Raw genomic sequence first — 19,495 nt, 5'->3', positions numbered from 1 at the left:
GTGTTTCATTAAGAATGTCCAATCTCTGAGTTGTAGATTCTAGGCCTCAAAATATTTAACCCAAATCACTTAAATAAAATGTGACTTCTTAATGAGTTACAGGGTGTATTATTTAAAAACTATTTTTACTCAGTACTTTAAAACTATTTGACGTATCCTTATCATACTTGGCAGACTTATCCTATCATTTTCATAATTTCTGCCAAGTATAATAAGGATACGTGAAACAGTTTTAAGTACTGAGTAAAAATAGTTTTTAATATTAATCATATTATGAATCATATCATAACTTTAATCAAAATAACTGTGCCGTTTCATTTTTAACTTCAAACATCTCGAAAAATAATTATTTTATCGTTACCAATGAAGAGTATATTATTTACATAGAAAGTACTGAAGAATCTAAAAATCGCCCCAAAAAGTAAATCCCCCAGTGGCGTAGAATTTGGGAAGGGTCAACCATCCACTATCCCCTGTCATACACCTCTGGTAGTAGCAGAAACGTTTTTTTATCATAATTTAGTAGGGTGTATAGTAGCCACACTTTCTGTCAAGTATGATAAGGATACGTTAAATAGTTTTAAGGTACTGGTAAACAAATTCTTTTAAATTTTAAATCAAACACCCTGTAACTCGGCAAGGAGTCATATTTTATTTAAGTGATTTGGGTTAAATCTTAATATAGGTCTAAAATGAGGTCTAGAATCTACAACTCAGAGATTGGGCATTTTAAATGAAACACCATGTAGAAGTAAAATTTGGCAAATCTCTCTGAGATGCACTAATACATTTATCAGAATGTCAATATTTTTTATTAAAATCGATTATTAGCGGATATTTTCGTAGTTAATGTACTAAATTTTAAAATACTTGACATATAACTTACTTTGTAGTATTTAAGCTTAAATCCTTTAGTTGTGAAGAAGGAATGAGACCTAAATTCAATAAAAACATTATTGTAAGATGATGTAATAGTGCCATTTGGCGTGTCACTACCACATGCTGTTTGTAAGACAGGATATGCTGCGGAAGGTCCATCGTGAATCTAAAAAATAAATATTATATTTTTATATACACATAAAGAGGACAAACATCAGCTTCAAAATTATAGACCAGTAATATAGTGGAAGCTTGGACCTTGAATGCGGCATCAATGAAAAAACTAGAATCATTCGAGCTGTGGGTGTACAGAAGAATTCGGAAAATATCGTGAACAGAACACGTCACAAACAATAAGGTTTTTAGAAAGATGAATAAAGAAATGGAAATCTTAAATACCATAAAAACAAGAAAATTAGAATACCTCATACATACATATTACACGTGGAGAGAGATACAACATGCTGCAATTGATTATGGAGGGAAATATTCAAGGAAAAAGAAGCATAGGGAGACGCAAAATATCGTGACTGCACAACCTGAGAGAATGGAACGAATCTGCATCAAATGAACTTTTCAGAGCAACCGTCTCTAAAGTCCGAATAGCTATGATGATTGCCGACCTCTGTCACGGAGATGGCACTTAAAGAAGAAGAAGAATATAGTGGTATATAAACTATTAACAAAAATTGTTTCAAGTAGTAGTCTCGAAGAAGCAAGCTGGTTTAAGAAAACCTTTCAAATAATCGATCACATAGTTATAACGAAATTTACTAGAGAAAAATCAGGAACAAAACCTGATTGGTTTCCTGATGGTGTGAAAAAATCATAATACTTACACACCAACAACGTGGAATGAAGAACAACAAAAAGAACAACGAATAAATAAAGAGAGACACCCATTGGTGATAAAACAAGAAAAAATTTTATCTGCAATGTCAATATTGTGTCACCAACAGCATTACACCGTTCAATAAATAAAGTAAGGGCTTGACAAGCAGTTTGTGTGAAAATTGTGGACTAAAAATGGATATAAAAAAGGCTAAATACATGATAATAACAAAGAAAACACATATACAAACATATATACATTTGGGAGATGTGCTGATAAAAACGGTTGATAAATACAAAAAGCTGGGAATCTGGATAACAGAAAATAACGATCAAACAACAGAAATAAGGGCCAGGATAAAAATAGCAAGAACTGCGTTTGTAAAAATGCAAACAATTATCTGCAATATAGGCCTTAAATTAGATCTGAGCCAGGGACGATTGATGAATGGACGATTGCTCTGAAACAGGCTTAACGTGTAATACCCGATAAAACTAAATTCACAACTATCTGATCATTGATTGTTCAAGAAATATCCTAAAAATTAAAGCAACTGTTTACCTTTACGTAGTTTTTCGAACAATTATCCGATTTGAATAGATCTACATCTTCAAATACAAACTCAATGACATGCCCTTCGTCTATATCAATAAAGTATTCGCAGGTTTCATTTTTATTGTAGTTCTTTGGGTAATTAGGTGAATATAGATAACCTTCGCTGGCTGTGAATCTTCCACCACATTCTGTAAAATAATTTATAATTTAAGCAAAAACTTACGATGAAGTAAACACTTCCAACGTGTAATGGTATAAAATGTTATTAAATTTTTTTAAAATGTCTAAATTATTTGAAAAACTTCTCCTAAGAAGTCTGCAAACAATTATAGTAAACAAAAAATTAATTCCAAATCAGCAGTTTGGCTTTAAACAGAAACACTCCACTAGAGACCAACTCCACAGAGTCACCGATATTATGGAAAATGCACTAGAGGAAAGAAAAGTTTGTTCAGCTTTATTCTTAGATGTTGCCCAAGCATTTGACAGGGTTTGGCATGAAGAAATGCTACAATAGACATAAGCAAGCTTAAAGAACCCAACGTAAAAGAATGTCTTTAACACGAACTGCGCACGAACTGTAGAGAGCTGAACATAGACACCAATGACATTGACGAGCACTGGGAGCAACTAAAACGTTGCATACTAGAACCTTGTAAAGATATACTAAAGACTTCCACAAGGAGAAAAGAGGAATGGATGAACGACGAGATACTGAATATAATGGAACAACGGAGACAATATACGAACAAAGATGACAATAAATACAGGGATATTAACCACGAGATAAGGAAGATGATAAAGCAGGCAAAAGAAAAACACTTTGAAGAGAAATGCAAAGAGATCGAGGACCTCCAAAAAAGATACGATCTATTTAACCTACATAAGAAAGTCAAAAAATGGCTGGACTACAGCAAAATCTCACTGGTGCACTTCTGGATAGACACGGGGTTGCTATAACAGAGTTATAGCAGTTGCTATATAACGTTGGGCAGAATACATCGATGAACTGTTCGATGATGAAAGAGGGTACCTGGAATACATATAGCTTACTTCAGGAGAAATAGGTCCAGATATTACAAAGGAAGAAATACATGCGTTAAAAACAATGAAAAAGAGGAAAAGCCCAGGACCTGACATGCTTCCTATCGGCCTTTTAAAAATTATAGATGATATGACATATTGGTTTTAGTGGTACTCTTGAACAAAATTTATAGCTCAGGCACATTACCCAAAGAATGGTTGACGTCGATCTTTATTTTCCTCCCTAAAAATAAAAATGCAAGAGAATGCGGCGAGTACCGCACCATTAGTTTGATGTCCCATGTGTTAAAGTTGCTACTGAAAGTCATCCATAACCAAATATATCCTATACTGGACAGACATTAATGATACGCAATTTGGGTTTCGCAAGGGCCTGGGAACTCGTGAAGCTCCTTTTTCACTTAACATACTTAAACAAAGGTGCCTGGACGTCAATCAAGATATATATACGTGTTTTATTGACTATAATAAAGCATTCGATAAAGTACGATATGAACAATGAATGCATGTCCTGGAATCAAAGAAGCTGGATTACAATGACCTCAGGATTATATTGAATTTATACGAAATTGAATCAGACGTGGAGTGAGACAGGGATGTGTGTTGTCGCCAATTCTTTTTAATGCCTACTCGGAAGAGATCTTTAAAAAAGCTCTTTAGGGTGAAACAGCTGGAATAAAAGTAAATGGAATTCCCATTAACAATATTAGATATGCGGATGACACTGTCATCTTAGCTGAAAATATTGGGGGTCTTCAGAGGCTGGTGACCAGAATAGCAGAGTTTGGACAAGAATACGGGCTAACAATGAATGTCAAGAAGACAAAGTTTATGAGAATATCGAAAACTCAAAGATCCAATATCGAACGAGTCGACCAATATGCATACCTTGGAACAATGATCAACTCCACAGGAGATTACTTACAGGAAATCAAAATCAGAATAGAAAAGGCTAGAGCAAATTTTAACAAAATGAGAAAAGTGCTCTGCACAAGTCGTTTTCTCGACTTTGTTTTGTGGAATGGAAGCTTGGACCTTGAATGCTGCATCAATGAAAAAACTAGAATCATTCGAGCTGTGGGTGTACAGAAGAATTCTGAAAATATCGTGGACAGAGCACGTCACAAAAAAAGAGTTTCTGAGAAAGATGAATAAAGAAATGGAAATCCTAAATACCATCAAAACAAGAAAATTGGAATATCTCTGACATATTACACGTGGAGAGAGATACAGCTTGCTCCAATTTATTATGCAGGAAAGACTCAAGGAAAGAGGAGCATAGGGAAGTGGCTGCGCAACCTGAGAGAGTGGTACCGATGTACATTAAATGAAATTTTCAGAGCAGCCGTCTCTAAAATACGAATATCTATGATGATTCTGATAGACCTGAACTGATAGACAATTTAGAATCAAGCAATATGATTCTTATTCTGAACTTAAAGAAATAAAAGCTACAGTCCCACAGGGTAGGGTCTTGGGCCCCGTCCTATATCTCCTTTATACATGTGTTCTACCAGAATTCGATAACTACTGTTTAGCTACCTTTGCCGACGATACCGTCATATTAGCAGTGGGTAAAGATAACGTAGAAACAGCCAATAAACTACAAAATGCGATAAACAAATTCCAAAAATGGACGTGGAAAATTACATTGAATGAAAGCAAATCAGTACATGTTGATTTTACTAATAAAAAATGCACTATGCATCAATAAAAATTAATGGACATGACATTCCTTATGCCCACACAGCTAAATACCTAGGTTTAACGGTAGACACGAAGCTTCGCTGGAAAGCACATGTAAAGAAAAAAAAAAAGAAGAATTAAATATCAAATATAAAAAATTCTACTGGCTACTAGGAAGATACTCAGGGTTGTCGACGTATAACAAAATGCTAATTTACAAACAAGTTATAAAATCAGTATGGACGTATGGTATCCAACTATGGGGGTGTGTACAACTTGAAAATAATACAAACTTTTCAAAACAAAGTATGAAGGGGCATAGTTAACGCACCCTGGTACATCCGTAATGACGACTTCCACAAGGATCTACGAATGGAGTCCGTCGACAAAGCAATCCGAAAACACGCAGAAAGTCATGAAAAAAGACTTCTCCATGAAAATATTGAGGTCATCCAGCTCCTGGACAACTCAAACCAGAAAAGCAGACTGAAGAGGAGAAACCTCATGAGTTGGTGTATGGTGCGACAAAGCTAATAGCGGAGCATTGCGCGACTATTGGGCAAGCAAAAAGTGCCCTAGTGATAATAAAAACAACTAAGAAGACCTCAAAGGGCGACTCTTAGATATTAAGTAGTTAGTGAGTAGTGAGATAGGATAGAAAAAAAGTTACTCATTGATCAATGACCAGATTGTAGTACTCAAACCTGGGTTTCCTCAAAAGCGGCACCGACAAACCGCGACCGTAACACTGCGATGAATGACGTCAGATTACGGTAAAAAATTCAAGGTTCTTCACTGCGGCAATGAAATGTGTAAACTCAGCAAGCGATGGCTTCCAACGCATCCTTGGAAACCACTTGTACAGGATTTATATTAGCATTCAAAAATAAGAGCAATTCATATCGATATAATTTTTAAAGGTCTTAAACAAACATTATTGTTTATAGTAAAATAACTGGGTGACATTTATTTCACAATGTAGGCCAATCGGTTCGAGAACACCTCAGTCAGCGATTTTGATATGAGTATTTCACGGTCACAATCGTGTCTTCAAAATCATAACAAAACAATTACGAGTTTATTTATAGATACTGAGGAAGTATTGCACAGATCATTCTTTATTCATCATTCATTATTTAGATATCAAGTAGTTAGAATATAGACTTTGCCCACCAACTCGTTACTGGTATATTTAGTGTTGGCAAATATAAACATGTTTGATAAATAGTGTTTTACAAATCAACCCCCTTGTCGGGAGTAAACAACCCCAACCACCATATGGCGATCCTGCCAACCACCATACACTGTTATTATTTTGCGTGTTACAGTTTTTTATGACGTCATTCATCGCAGTGTTACGGTCACAGTTTGTCGGTGCCGCTTTCGAGGATACCAAGGCTTTAGCAAATAAAATAAAATTTTTTTTTTATTCAAAATGGATTTATAAATTCAGGAAATTTTCAGTCCTACTGGACCGTCATCAATGATAAACGTATATACATCCAATAATTGAAACCAGCTACAGAATGAGTTCAAATTACTCTTAAATTACATAATTAAAGTTTAAAATCTTAGAAACATTTTGACACAAGGTCGATGTTAGGTGATAACATTTTGTTGAAGGGAACATCAGATCCCCGCTTGAAAACATGGACGCAGTCCAATGAGAGGTAACGACCAATTTGGTCGTTGGTTGGAGCCAGGCTGGAATATTGTAGTCAAATTAAATGTGATCGCCTGGTACGTATGCTGACAGGAGTGCAAAGATCTCTGAACCAGAATCCCTCTGTAAATGCATTGGTTTGGAGAGCAAAAGGAGAGCAAAAAGGTTTACAAACTTATCTCATAGAAATAGAAATATAAAAATAACCTACTTGTTGGTACTGTTGTATAATTTGCTGTAAATCCTTTTCCATGATAACTATAGTCAGACTTGAATTTGACAAACATATAATTTCCTGTACTGGATATAATGGAAGTCCTCTTCTGTCTACAAATCGTTGCTAACAGGTTGTAAGTATCATCTATTCCATTATATACCTAAAAGATAAAAAATAATATGGTAAAATAAAATATTTAGTTAATTACTCAATATTTCTCTCATAAAATCGGCCACGAAATAGTAGAAACCTAGTTATTTTGGCCTGACTTAGAAATCTACCATTTATCACACGGGATCATATCCCAACGTGTGAATGTAAATGGACTTAAGTCAACAGCAATTCACCTCTGGCACTCATAGACCTACAAGCACATTTACGTGTGCAATCTGTGCTACTAAAAACTTTTATTTAGCATGAAGTCAAGGTTCAAAGATGTAGGGATATAGAACAGTCGGTATATATGTGTTTTATCGACTTTCAAAAGGCCTTTGACCGGGTCATCTACGACAAACTGGCAGGTGTTTTGGAAACAGGTGGGAATTAATGACAAGACCTTCGTATTATTAAAGATTTTTATTGGCATCAATGTGGAAACATACGAAATGGTCAGAACATGACGAAAGCACTGGAAATACGGCGTGAAGTGAGGCAACGGTGTATTTCTCGCCTGTACTTCTTAATTTCTACTCCGAATTTTCTAATAAGCCTTAGATAAATACGTAGGCATTAAAATCAACGCAATTAATGTCAACAATATCATATATGTAGACGACACGGTACTGATTTCTTCCAATGAAAAAGAGTTGCAACGACTTATAAACAAGTTGAACACAAATTGTGTTGAATGTGGGCTAAAATTTAAAACTTCCCTGACAAAACTTATGGCTGGCAGCAAAATGGAGTTACAATTAATGAACATCAGGGCCTATGAAATAAAGTTATAAAGAGTGCCCAACATCACCTATTAGGTTCCAAAGTTAACGATAACTGGGATATTAACAAAAAAATAAGAATAAAGAAAGTTCTCATTAATAGAGATAGTACATTAAACCTTAAAATCAGATTGATGTACTGCTACATATTCTCCAAATTGCTCTATGACACGGAGAGCTGGAATCTGACATAGACACTAATGAAAAAATTGGAGGCCTTTGAGATGTGGATCTACCAACGAATATTGGAGATAAGCTGAGTTGATTAAATAGTTTTACACCAAATGAAAAAAAGTACAGGAATAACAAAAACAATGAAAATTTAAAAGTTACAATATTTCGGTCATATATAATGAGACTTCCAGACAGGTATAACCTTCTAAACCTCATATTATAGGGCAATATCGCCGGAAGAAGAGGTTCAGGTGGAAGAAAAAATCCTGGCTCCGAAATATCTGATACTTGTATCAAGAGACATCCACTAATCTGTTTCAAGCTACCGTACACAGGTTATTATTATAGTTGTTTATTTCTATTTATTGGTGGAGTGAATAACACTATTTAATCTACGAAGAGCTTATAGAAACCTGCGAATAGCTCCAAATGTATGCTGGAGCGAGTGACGAACCAGATTTAGGCGTTATCTAAGAACTCTACTGACACCAAATAGTTGAGGCGAGGAATGCTACAGGGCTGTTTCCTTTCCCCACTTTTGATTAATCTAGAATTGAAACGGCGAAACCCAAGCGACTCCATTTTTAAACAAATAAATATTTAAAAATAAAATCTTTGGATTTCTTAATTCGGAAACAGATTCTCTCTTATACCTATTCCCCATCCTTCTAAAATTTGCAAGAAATAAATGGTGATGAATGCAGAGACGTAGGGAATATATATAGTCTATATTGAGTCTATGTAGTTGCACTCCACAACACATTAATTCAACGAGGCAAAGATCAACAAATCTGCTTCCTAATACTCGATAAGTGAGTAAAAACGCAGGTATATAAAGGAATTTAATATTTAATTTCGATTCAGAGATCATTACCATCTCTCTATGGACCATTTTGAACTTTTGTTCTCCTCAGGAGAGCTTGTAATGATGCTTTGAATCGAAACTAGACATATTTGCCAAGTATGCCAATTACAAGGAAATAATTAACATTTAGACGCACTCGCGACCTCTATTAAAGAAACGGCGAAACCCAAGCGACTCCATTTTCAAACAAATAAATATTTAAAAATAACATCTTTCGATGATTCTCTCTTATACCTATTCCCCATCCTTCTAAAATTTGTTAGGAATAAAGGGTGATGAATAAAGACCGGATTATATGTTTTTTGCATATCGATAACCATCAAAGATACAATCAAACGCTTCAGGATGTGGACGAATTATGATAATTAAAGGCGTTTGACACTAATTTAATTTTACATATTTAGAATATTTTCGGTTTTTTAACATATTTTGATGGTTTGAACATATATTCGACCGTTTGACATATTTTGGCATATTTTTGATATATTTTGGCATATTTTTAACATATTTTGGCATATTTTGACATATTTTTGGCTGTAAACAGCTTGACACAGTTAACCATGTAACAATGGTTAGGTTTATAAATGATGCATTCATGAACTTTTTCCTTCCCGACATTGTTCCAGCTAACAAAATCTTGCTTATGGTTTCCGATGCTGCGTCATACATGGTCAAATCTGGCCAACAACTAAAAGTTTTATATCCCAATTTAATTCATGTGACGTGTTTGGCGCATGGTTTAGACAGAGTGGCGGAAGAAATTCGAAATTCATTTCCTACGTTTAATAGTTTAATTAGCAACGTAAAGAAAATATTTTTAAAATCGCCTTGAAGGATTCAGATATATAAAGAAAAATTACCAAGTACTCCTTTGCCACCGGAGCCTATAATCACAAGTTGGGGAACGTATATTTAAAAGCTGCCTGTTTTTATGCGGTTACATTTTCTCCCTATAAAAGAACTAATTTTATGTTTTGAAGAAACAAATATTGGTGCGATTTCAAAACGCAAATCAATTTTAGAAAACAGATCACTGCACAATGAGCTTTGTTTTATTAAATTATGAATTTGTTTATAAAACCATCCTCAATCTTGAAACTGAATCGTTTCCACTACAAAAGTCCCTTAATTTAATTCAGAAATTTAAGGAAAACGCTGAAGAAGTTTCTGGAAAAATTGGACAATCAATAAATAAAAAATGGATTGAAACTTTACAGAAAAATAGTGATTTCAAATTATTATTACAGGAAGCAAACCAAATTATTTGTGGCGATTTTGATGTCAATACCAATTTAAATGCGGAGATTGTTAATGTTATAAAATTTGCACCAATCACATCACTTGATGTTGAACAAAGATTTTCAACATACAAATTACTACTAACGGATAGGCGACATAATTTTACTATTGAAAATATTTAAAAACATTTGATTGTGAATTGTTTTTATAAGAAGGAATAAAATGTAGAAACGTAAGTAATAGTAACAGGTACTAGATAGGTATACATTTGTATATTTAGGTAAATTTTGTTAATATATGTACTTACTATTATTTAATAAAACTTTTATACATTTTTTAATGCACATTTTCTTGGTACTTTAAAATGTTTTTCACATATTCCACATATTTGGAACATATTTTAAACTTTTAGGGAATATTTTCAACATATTTTACTCATATTTCAGACATATATATGCACATATTTCAGTCAAAACAGGAACATATAATCCGGTCTTTAGTGATGAATGCAGAGACATGGGGAGTCTATATAGTTGCACTCCACAACACATCAATTCAACGAGGCAAAGATAAAAAAATCTGCTTCCTAGTACCATTCTAGTACTCGATACGTGAGTAAAAACGCAGGTAGATAAAGGCATTTAATATTAAATTTCGATTCAGAGATCATTACCATCTCTCTATGTACCATTTCGAACTTTTGTTCTCCTCAGGAGAGCTCGTAATGATGCTCTGAATCGAAACTAGACATCTTTGCCAAGTATGTCAGTTACAATGTCTAAATTTTAATTATTTCCTTGTAATTGCGATACTTGGCAAAGATGTCTAGTTTCGATTCAGAGCATCATTACAAGCTCTCTTGAGGAGAACAAAAGTTCGAAATGGTCCATAGAGAGATGGTAATGATCTCTGAATCGAAATTAAATATTAAATACATTTATCTACCTAAACAAAGTTTAATAATATAAGTTATAAATTGTGAATCTCAGTGATATATTGAAATAAACTGTAAGTGTACAAACTCTTTACATAATATCCAGTAAAATTAGCATTAAAGTCAGCAAATTGCAATTAATTGTTATTGTTGTCAACAAACAAATCCAGTTTTACCAGCAAAATAACCGCTTTTAGTAAAGACCGATATACCTGTTTTAGCAGGTGTACAGGGTCGGACTTACTTTTCACTTAACGTTTATCGAAATGAATTCTAACATGGAATCACATAACAGTTCTACAATACAAGACCATCAAAGTCAAATAAACGCATCACAGTCATACTCTTTGGCAGCGTCGAGAGTGCAATTTCCTTTAAAGTCCCAAGCAATTATCTTTAGTGCCTTAGAAAACACCAAACTTCAAGACTACCTTCTCCCACTTGGAAATATAATTCAACCGAAAAATATAATCTTCTCTTCTAGATTATCTAATAATCGCATATGTATTTATCCAATAAATAAATAGTGGATGATTTTATGAATAATCATGGTCAAATAGAAATACAAGGTGAAATTGTCAGAGCAAGAAGGTTAGTTACACCAGCGGAACGACTTGTGCTCTCCGGAGTATGTCCTCCAATACCGCACGACTTGCTAATCAATGAGTTACAAAAAATCGGCATAGTTCCTGTCTCCCCCATGACATTCCTGAAAATTAGTGCTTCTATGCCTGAGTACAATCACATCCTTAGTTTTCGAAGACAAATCTATATCAGTTTTCACAGTATAACACTACCAGAGTCATTTACTCTTGTTTTTGACAACACGATATATAGAATATTTATTTCTCAAGATAGTTTAGTTTGCTTTAGATGCAAGAAACCAGGTCACATTGCATCACAGTGCTCTGAACCACTAGCTCAACCTCAACTAAACCCCAACCAAAACAATGAAGCATCGGTATCCAGCGCAACAAATATATCTTCGCAAGCACTCAATGATACAAACCCTTCTCAGTATGAACAAATGTCTACTTCCAATTTCCCGGAGATACCGAACAAAGTAGATGCATCAAATAAGGACAGTCATATAATTAATCAACCAACCAACCAACCAACCAACCAACCAACCAACCAACCAACCAATCAACCAATCAACCAACCAACCAACCAACCAATCAACCAAAACGTAACTTTGATGAAATTATTTCACTTGAAGCAGATCCATCTTCAAAAGAATGTAACATTTTTCCACCACCTAAAGCCCAAGTAAAATCTAAAAAAGCTAAAATTAGTTCAGCAAGCACTTCTGAATACTCATTTTCTCTCTTACTTGACCCTGCTAAATACTTCATAGAAAATAACCCTCTACCTTTCCCTCTAAACTTTGATCAACTTAACATGCTCCTAATGAATATCACGGGATCAACAGATCCTATAACCACAATTCAAGAATATACCACAGACCTATCAGCTTTGTCCCATATGCTCCGTCAAGTTTACCCCCATTTAAAGGAAAGGTTCATAAAACGTAAATTAACGTCCATAAGGAAAAAAATCCATAATTATTTTGGCAGTGAGGCATCGGACGCGGAAAGTGACACATCTCAATTAAGCCAACATTAAAATTCAAGTCTCTACTTCAGTAGAACATTGATGGATTTTTCCATCGCCTTGCTATGCTCCAACATCTAATTGGTGAACAATCTCCTGATATAATATGCCTACAGGAAACTAATCTGAATCCCCAAAAAATATAACTCCAACCAATATGACTGTTTTCGCAAAGACAGGATAACAAATAATAATTTTTCTTCAGGTGGTGTAGCCACACTAGTAAAAAAATCACAAATCTGGAAGTTGTAGTCGTGGAAATAAAATCATCAAACAGGTATTTTATTTGCAGCGTTTACTTACCCTCCAGTCGCCAAGTAACGTACAACGATTTAAAGAATTTATTCAGTCAAATACCATCCTCTCGCATTATTTGGGGCTCCTTTTATTCAGATGCTAGAGGAAAAATTGTCGAAAATATAATTTCGGATTTTCAATTGAATTTTCTTAATGACGGATCTCCAACCAGATTTAACATTAATACCGGAAATTCTTCATCAATTGATCTAAGTCTTTGTGACCCTGCACTCACACCTCGATTATTTTGGGAAGTTTTACAATACACTTATGGGAGCGACCACCATCCTATAGTAATAAAAAACTCTATGGCGTTTTCATAGCCAGATGGAAAACTGAAACTGCCGATTGGTTAAAATTCGAAAATTATATCGACAACTCAATGCCGAACTGTAAAATGGCTGAAAGCATTGATGAATCCTTAAACAATTTGAATAGCATTATTATGAGTAGTGCGGAGCAATTCGTTGAGAAATCAAAAAAGACAAAGAATAATCATATTCCTGTACCTTGGTGGAACTCAGAATGTGGAGCAGCTATTAGAGCAAGTAAAACTACATTTAATAAGTATAAAAGACATAAAACACCTGAAAATAAAATCATGTTGAAATCACTTAAAGCAAAGACACAACTTATTATAAAACAAGCTAAGAAGGCTTCCTGGTCCAAGTATGTTTCAGAAATAAATTCCTCAACTCCTGTCAGCGAAGTATGGAAAAGAATAAGAAAAATTTCTGGTTTGAAATACACGCCAATGATTTTAAAATTAAAAATTGACAATAGGATTTCAACTTCTCCTCAAGAGATAGTTAACATTTTAGCTGAATCTTTTAGAGAAATGTCTTCAATAACTACAATGATATATTCCTTGAAAGAAAAATAATAACAGAAAATACTGATCTTTTTGAAAATGACAATCTACCTTTCACTTTTGAAGAACTGAAAAATGCTTTATCCGAATTAAAAAACACTAGCCCGGGCCCAGACGATATCCCGGCAATATTTTTAAAACATCTTCCTTACTCAGCAAAATTATTTATTCTTCAACTTTTTAACTTAATTTGGCAAAATAATAAATTTCCATCAATTTGGTCTAAAGCTATTATATTACCTTTTTTAAAACCTCAAAAATCAATCCTAGAACCTGACTCATACAGACCAATCAGCTTAACATGCTCTATGAGCAAATTGATGGAAAAAATGGTAATTAGATTAACGTGGACATTAGAATTATCAAATCGTTTAGTTCCGGAACAAAACGGTTTCAGACAAAATCGCTCGGGCATTGACAATATTCTTGATCTAGAATCTGACATTCATGAAGCGCTAGCAATCAAACAACACTGTAATGCAATATTTTTCGACTTGAAAAGGGCATTTAATACTTGTTGGAAATTTAATATTCTGAAAGAACTACATTCATAGAATATTCGTGGAAATTGCCTGAAATTTATTAAAAACTTTTTACAAAACCGGTCTTTTTGCGTGAGAGTATATAATACTTACTCAGAGGAGAAAAGTGAAGAAAATGGAACACCCCAAGGATCAGTCCTAAGCCCTACATTATTCTTAGTGGCAATAAATAATATTATTAACAACCTTACTAAACCTCTAAAGGCTCGACTTTTTGCAGATGACCTTGTTGTGTATATCAAAGGAAATAACACCGCATCAATGACAAACGCTTTGCAGCATTTTCTAAACCAATTAGAACAATGGTCTCTAACGACCGGATTCAAATTTTCAGTAACAAAAACATCAGGAATACTCTTCTCCAAAAAGGTTTCATCAACGCCCCCTACCTTAAAATTATATAATACCATGCTTCCATTTAAACCAACCGCAAAGTTCTTAGGTATGTGGTTTGATCAACAACTTACTTGGCAGGAACATATAAAACAGACAATTTTAACATGTCATAAAAGACTGAATCTAATGAAAACCTTGGCAAACCGAAATTTCGGATCAGATCAGGAAACTCTGTTGAGAATATATAAAACACTAATTAGATCTAAATTAGATTATGGATCAATTTCATATGCATCTGCTTCAAAAACATTACTTAAAAAACTTGACAGCATACACAACGCTGGCATTAGAATTGCACTTGGAGCCTTCCGGACAACTCCCTCCGAAAGCATACTGAGCGAAGCCGGCGAACCACCTCTAAACTACCGAAGAATATACTTAGCTCTAGCACATGCTACATCTATAGCCTCAAATATAAAAAAAACCCCTCTTCTGTAATACTTTTAATAACAAATATATCGATTATTACAATAATAAGCCCCGTGCCCCAAACCTAACTACGAGAGAATCCGATTATATAGTTCCAGACTAAACATTCAATTCCCAACAGTATTTCAAACGAATACCAATAACTATCTACCTTCGACTATCGAACAGCCCAAAGTCATTACAGCGTTAAGTATATATAATAAACATGAAACTACTCCTATTATTTTTAAAGTCAAGCTAAATTCAATCCTAGATCAACAATACAATGAGTGGATTAAAATTTATACAGATGCATCCAAAGGTGAACTTGGCGTTGGAGCAGCAGTGGTAACCCCAAATGATACTTTTCAATTTAAACTTCCTCTAAATTCCAGCATCTATACTGCAGAACTATTTGGTTTGTTCAAAGCCATCAAGCAAGTAAATATTAAAAACATCCCTTGTTGTCTAGTCCTTTCTGACTCTCTCAGCGCAGTCAAAGCTATGCAAAACGTATACCTTAAACACCCCATTGAGAAAATGATCAAGGCCGAATTAATGAAAGCTCAAGAAAATTTTAGAAAAATCCACTTCCTGTGGATACCATCTCATATAGGTATAGAAGGGAATGAAGAAGCAGATACTAGTGCGCGTAACGCTATCAACAATGACGCATCAGAAACAGAGTGTCGGAGTGTCGCAGGCGATTTAAAAGTTTATTTCAAAAATAAGGTGTTAAGTGCGTGGAATCGGGAGTGGAATAACTCTAGTTCTAAACTCAGAACCATCAAAAGTAACATTTTTTCATAGAAGTCCACTGTCAGAAGCAGAAGATGCCAAACTATTATTACACGTCTACGACTTGGACACTGTAGGTATACTCACGCCTATCTCTTCTCAAATAGTGAACCTCCAAAATGCGAAACAAGCAATGCAGTAAACAGTATAAAGCACTTCTTGATAGACTGTCCTAAATATGTAAATCAAAGACAGTTTTACAATTTGCCAAATAACCTGAAAGCACTTCTCAACAAAAATTTAGTTCCGGACAATTTATTGGGTTACTTAAAATGTATAAATATGTTACACAAAATTTAACTTAATTAATTGTTACAAATGTTCAATTGTTCACAAATTATAATTAATTGTTTAATTATTAATTGTTACAATGATTGATTGTTATAAATGTTAAATTTAATATTATTACAAATGTTACAGGAATGTCGGTAATAACCTTTGGGTGGATGCGACTTTGTCTCTTTAAATAAATAAATAAAAAATCAGATAGTGTTATTACAGAAGTTACCAACTATCCAAATACTTACCGATACTGAATCAAAGTCACAGGAAGTATCTTTCTCAACATCAATTTCATGGAACTCTATCTCTATACTTTGTCCGAAATCAACTTCGATTCTCCATTCACATATCACGCTAGGGGGGTAACTATACGGATAATTTGGTGAAGTTATCGTACCAGAATTCTTTTTCAATATTCCACCACAACCTACAAAGGTTACACAAACATTACAATTAACAACATTAATTACCTAACAAAAAAATATAAAACGCAATAAAATGTAGAACGGAAACTGTAGAACCGGAAAAATGTAGAACGAGCGAACTAATTTTATTATTAAAAAAAGGAAATAAAAACAGCCATGAAACTACAGAGGTAATTATAAACTTGTTAATACTAACCTAAAACTTACAACTAAAAGTTCAAAGACTGATAAATTTGTACACACTTGAATTAATCAAGGAAGTGAAAAAATAGTATGTCAAAGTGTGTAAAAAGTATTTGTTTCTTTAGCTAAGCGCTTTCGACAAACTTGTCATCATCGGAGCTAATGCTACAATGCTAGAAGATTCTTTTTTTTATTATAGTATTAGCTCCGATGATGACAATTTTGCTGAAAGCGCTTACTTAGATAAAGAAATAAATACTTTTTACACTTTGACATACTATTTCTCACTTCCTTGATTACAACTAAAATTTTACAAGAACTAATAAATGAGGGGGTAAGTTTAGCAGATGATCAACAGGGTTTTCGTACTGGAAATCATGTACAGATGCAATATTTGTCATAAATCAACTTACTGAGAAATCACTAGAGTATAATATATTATACTCTATGGTCCATAGACCAGCATTTGTACGTCTGATTGACTTGAAGAAAGCATTTGACAAAGTAAGACTCAAAGATTTAATACATCCTCTGTATAAGAGAGAAGATCCTCTAAATATCATAAAAACTATCTGCAAATATCTACAACACCAACAAAATGGAAGTCAAAATAGATGAACAACTTAGAAAATCTATAGAAAGAGGCAGCGGATTAATAGCCCGATCAAAGAACAATCTGCCCAAAAAAAAATAAAAGAAAGATGACAATTTGGGAATAGGTAGTTGAAATTGTCTATTATTATATAAGAAAAAGTTTACAATTTTACATCCCCTACATTTTACAAAAATGGAGGGGAATATCCCCTCTCGAAGGTGAAAAATATACATTCAAAATAAGACCAAAATTGGATAAAATGACTAATTCTAAACAACTTTTGTTCTATAGAGTTTTTTCGCGAAGTCAATACTTTTCGAGTTATTTGCGAGTTAGTATGTTCATTTTTAACAAAAAAAAAGATGTTTTTGGACTGTTTTTCGGAGATAACTCAAAAAGTATTTTATTGAAAAAAAAATGGTGTATGCATGAGGTCTGTAGAGTGTAGACCCAGTAGATGCAGAGTTGTAGCTAATGAAAACTAGGTTCTTCTTCGTAAAATTCCAAATCGAATATTTCAATGTAAAATAACCCAAAAACGAAGCACTTTTCGGGGAAAATTCATTTCAACTTTTTTAAAGTGTTTAAAAAAAGGTTTATTTTTGTTTTTTAAAAAAACTTCTAACATTAAAAGTAAGTGCGTTCCGCTCAAAATATTGTTGGTCTCTTTTATTTTTTGGTAAAAAAATCACGAAAATCACCACCTAACTCGCATTACAAATAAATTTTATCATTACCACTTGTCAAGTTACTTTGGTTATTTATTATTTATATGATCTGTAAGTTTTACCGGTTTAAAGTGCTTATTTTTGAAAAAGCTGTAGTTAAAATGGCTTGAACGAGTAACTAATCACGAGTTTAGGCAAATTTTGAACAGCCATAGCATAACCAATTTTTGTCTAACAAGAAAACAAAAAATCAAAAATATTCAGAAAAGCAAAACGAACATTTTATTATTCTTTGAGATTTTTAGTATTACTAATAATTTTTAAGTTAATTCCATAAAAAATTCCATTTTTTTTTCAAAATAAGAAAAAACGTTTTTTTTTTTTCAAAAATGAGCACTTTGAACCAATGAAACTTATAGATAATATTAACAATACATAAGTTAAGTAACTTGTGAAGCGGTAACGATTAATTTTATTTGGGAAGCTAATTAGGGGGTGATTTTCGCGATTTTTTTAGCAAAAAATAAAAAAGACCAGCAATATTTTGAGCGTAACTCACTTACTTTTAATGTTAGAAGTTTTTTTTAAAAACAGAAATAAACTTTCTTTAAAAATCTTTAAAAAAGTTGTAATGAATTTTCCCCGAAAAGAGCTCCGTTTTTGGGTTATTTCAAATTGAAATATTCGATTTGGAATTTGACGAAGAAGAACCTACTTTTCATTAGTTACAACTCTGCTCCTATTGGGTCTACAGACCTCATGCATACACCATTCTTTTCAGTTTTTTATATACCTACTATATTTTTGCTAAGAATATTATTTTCGCTAAAGTACTTATTTTTTGAGTTATCTGCGAAAAACCGTCCAAAAACATGTTCTTTTTTGTCAAAAATTAACATATTCATTCGCAAGTAACTCAACTTAGTGAAAAAACTGTATAGAACAAAAGTTACTTAGAATTAGTCATTTTATACAATTTTGGACTTATTTTGAACGTATATTTTTTCACCGCCGAGAAAATATTTTTCACCCCGTATTTCCCAATTTTTGTAAAATGGAAGGGATGTAGAATTGTAACCTCTTTCTTATAAAATAATACACTAATGACATTTTCAACTACCTATTTCCAAATTTTCATCCTTCCTTTATTTTTTTTGGAGGTTTTCGTAAAATTTTGTGTTCCCTGATCGGGCTATAAGACTATTATATTATATGTATATAAGATCATTTAGCGCTATGCTATTCAATTTAATCATGTATGAAATCACACCAAAAGTGTCAATAAAGGAACAGAACATACAGGGTGGTTCACCTTATTCGCCTCGGTCTCTGTACGGAAAACCACTTGATATTTTAAAAAAAATTTCTTCACAGAAATATACAGGGCCTTTTA

The 19,495-nt window shown here is 33.4% G+C and overlaps 1 protein-coding gene across 1 annotated transcript in view; it reads right to left on the bottom strand.

Moving 5' to 3' along the window:
• The window catches only part of LOC126878468 (cubilin-like), a 447,168-nt gene that overhangs the window by 210,076 nt on the left and 217,597 nt on the right, over nt 1-19,495 (bottom strand). Inside the window, exons 26-29 of the mRNA XM_050641213.1 lie at nt 16,477-16,658; nt 6,871-7,036; nt 2,273-2,454; nt 887-1,045 (exon numbers count right to left, since the gene is read on the bottom strand). Of these exons, the coding sequence (XP_050497170.1) occupies nt 887-1,045; nt 2,273-2,454; nt 6,871-7,036; nt 16,477-16,658 (689 nt within the window). The remainder of the gene's footprint in view (nt 1-886; nt 1,046-2,272; nt 2,455-6,870; nt 7,037-16,476; nt 16,659-19,495) is intronic.

Source organism: Diabrotica virgifera, chromosome 10 (genome assembly GCF_917563875.1).
Source record: "Diabrotica virgifera virgifera chromosome 10, PGI_DIABVI_V3a".
NCBI lineage: Eukaryota > Metazoa > Arthropoda > Insecta > Coleoptera > Chrysomelidae > Diabrotica > Diabrotica virgifera.
The sequence above is the reverse complement of the archived record's forward strand: the minus strand, read 5'-3'. Positions and strand labels throughout refer to the sequence as shown.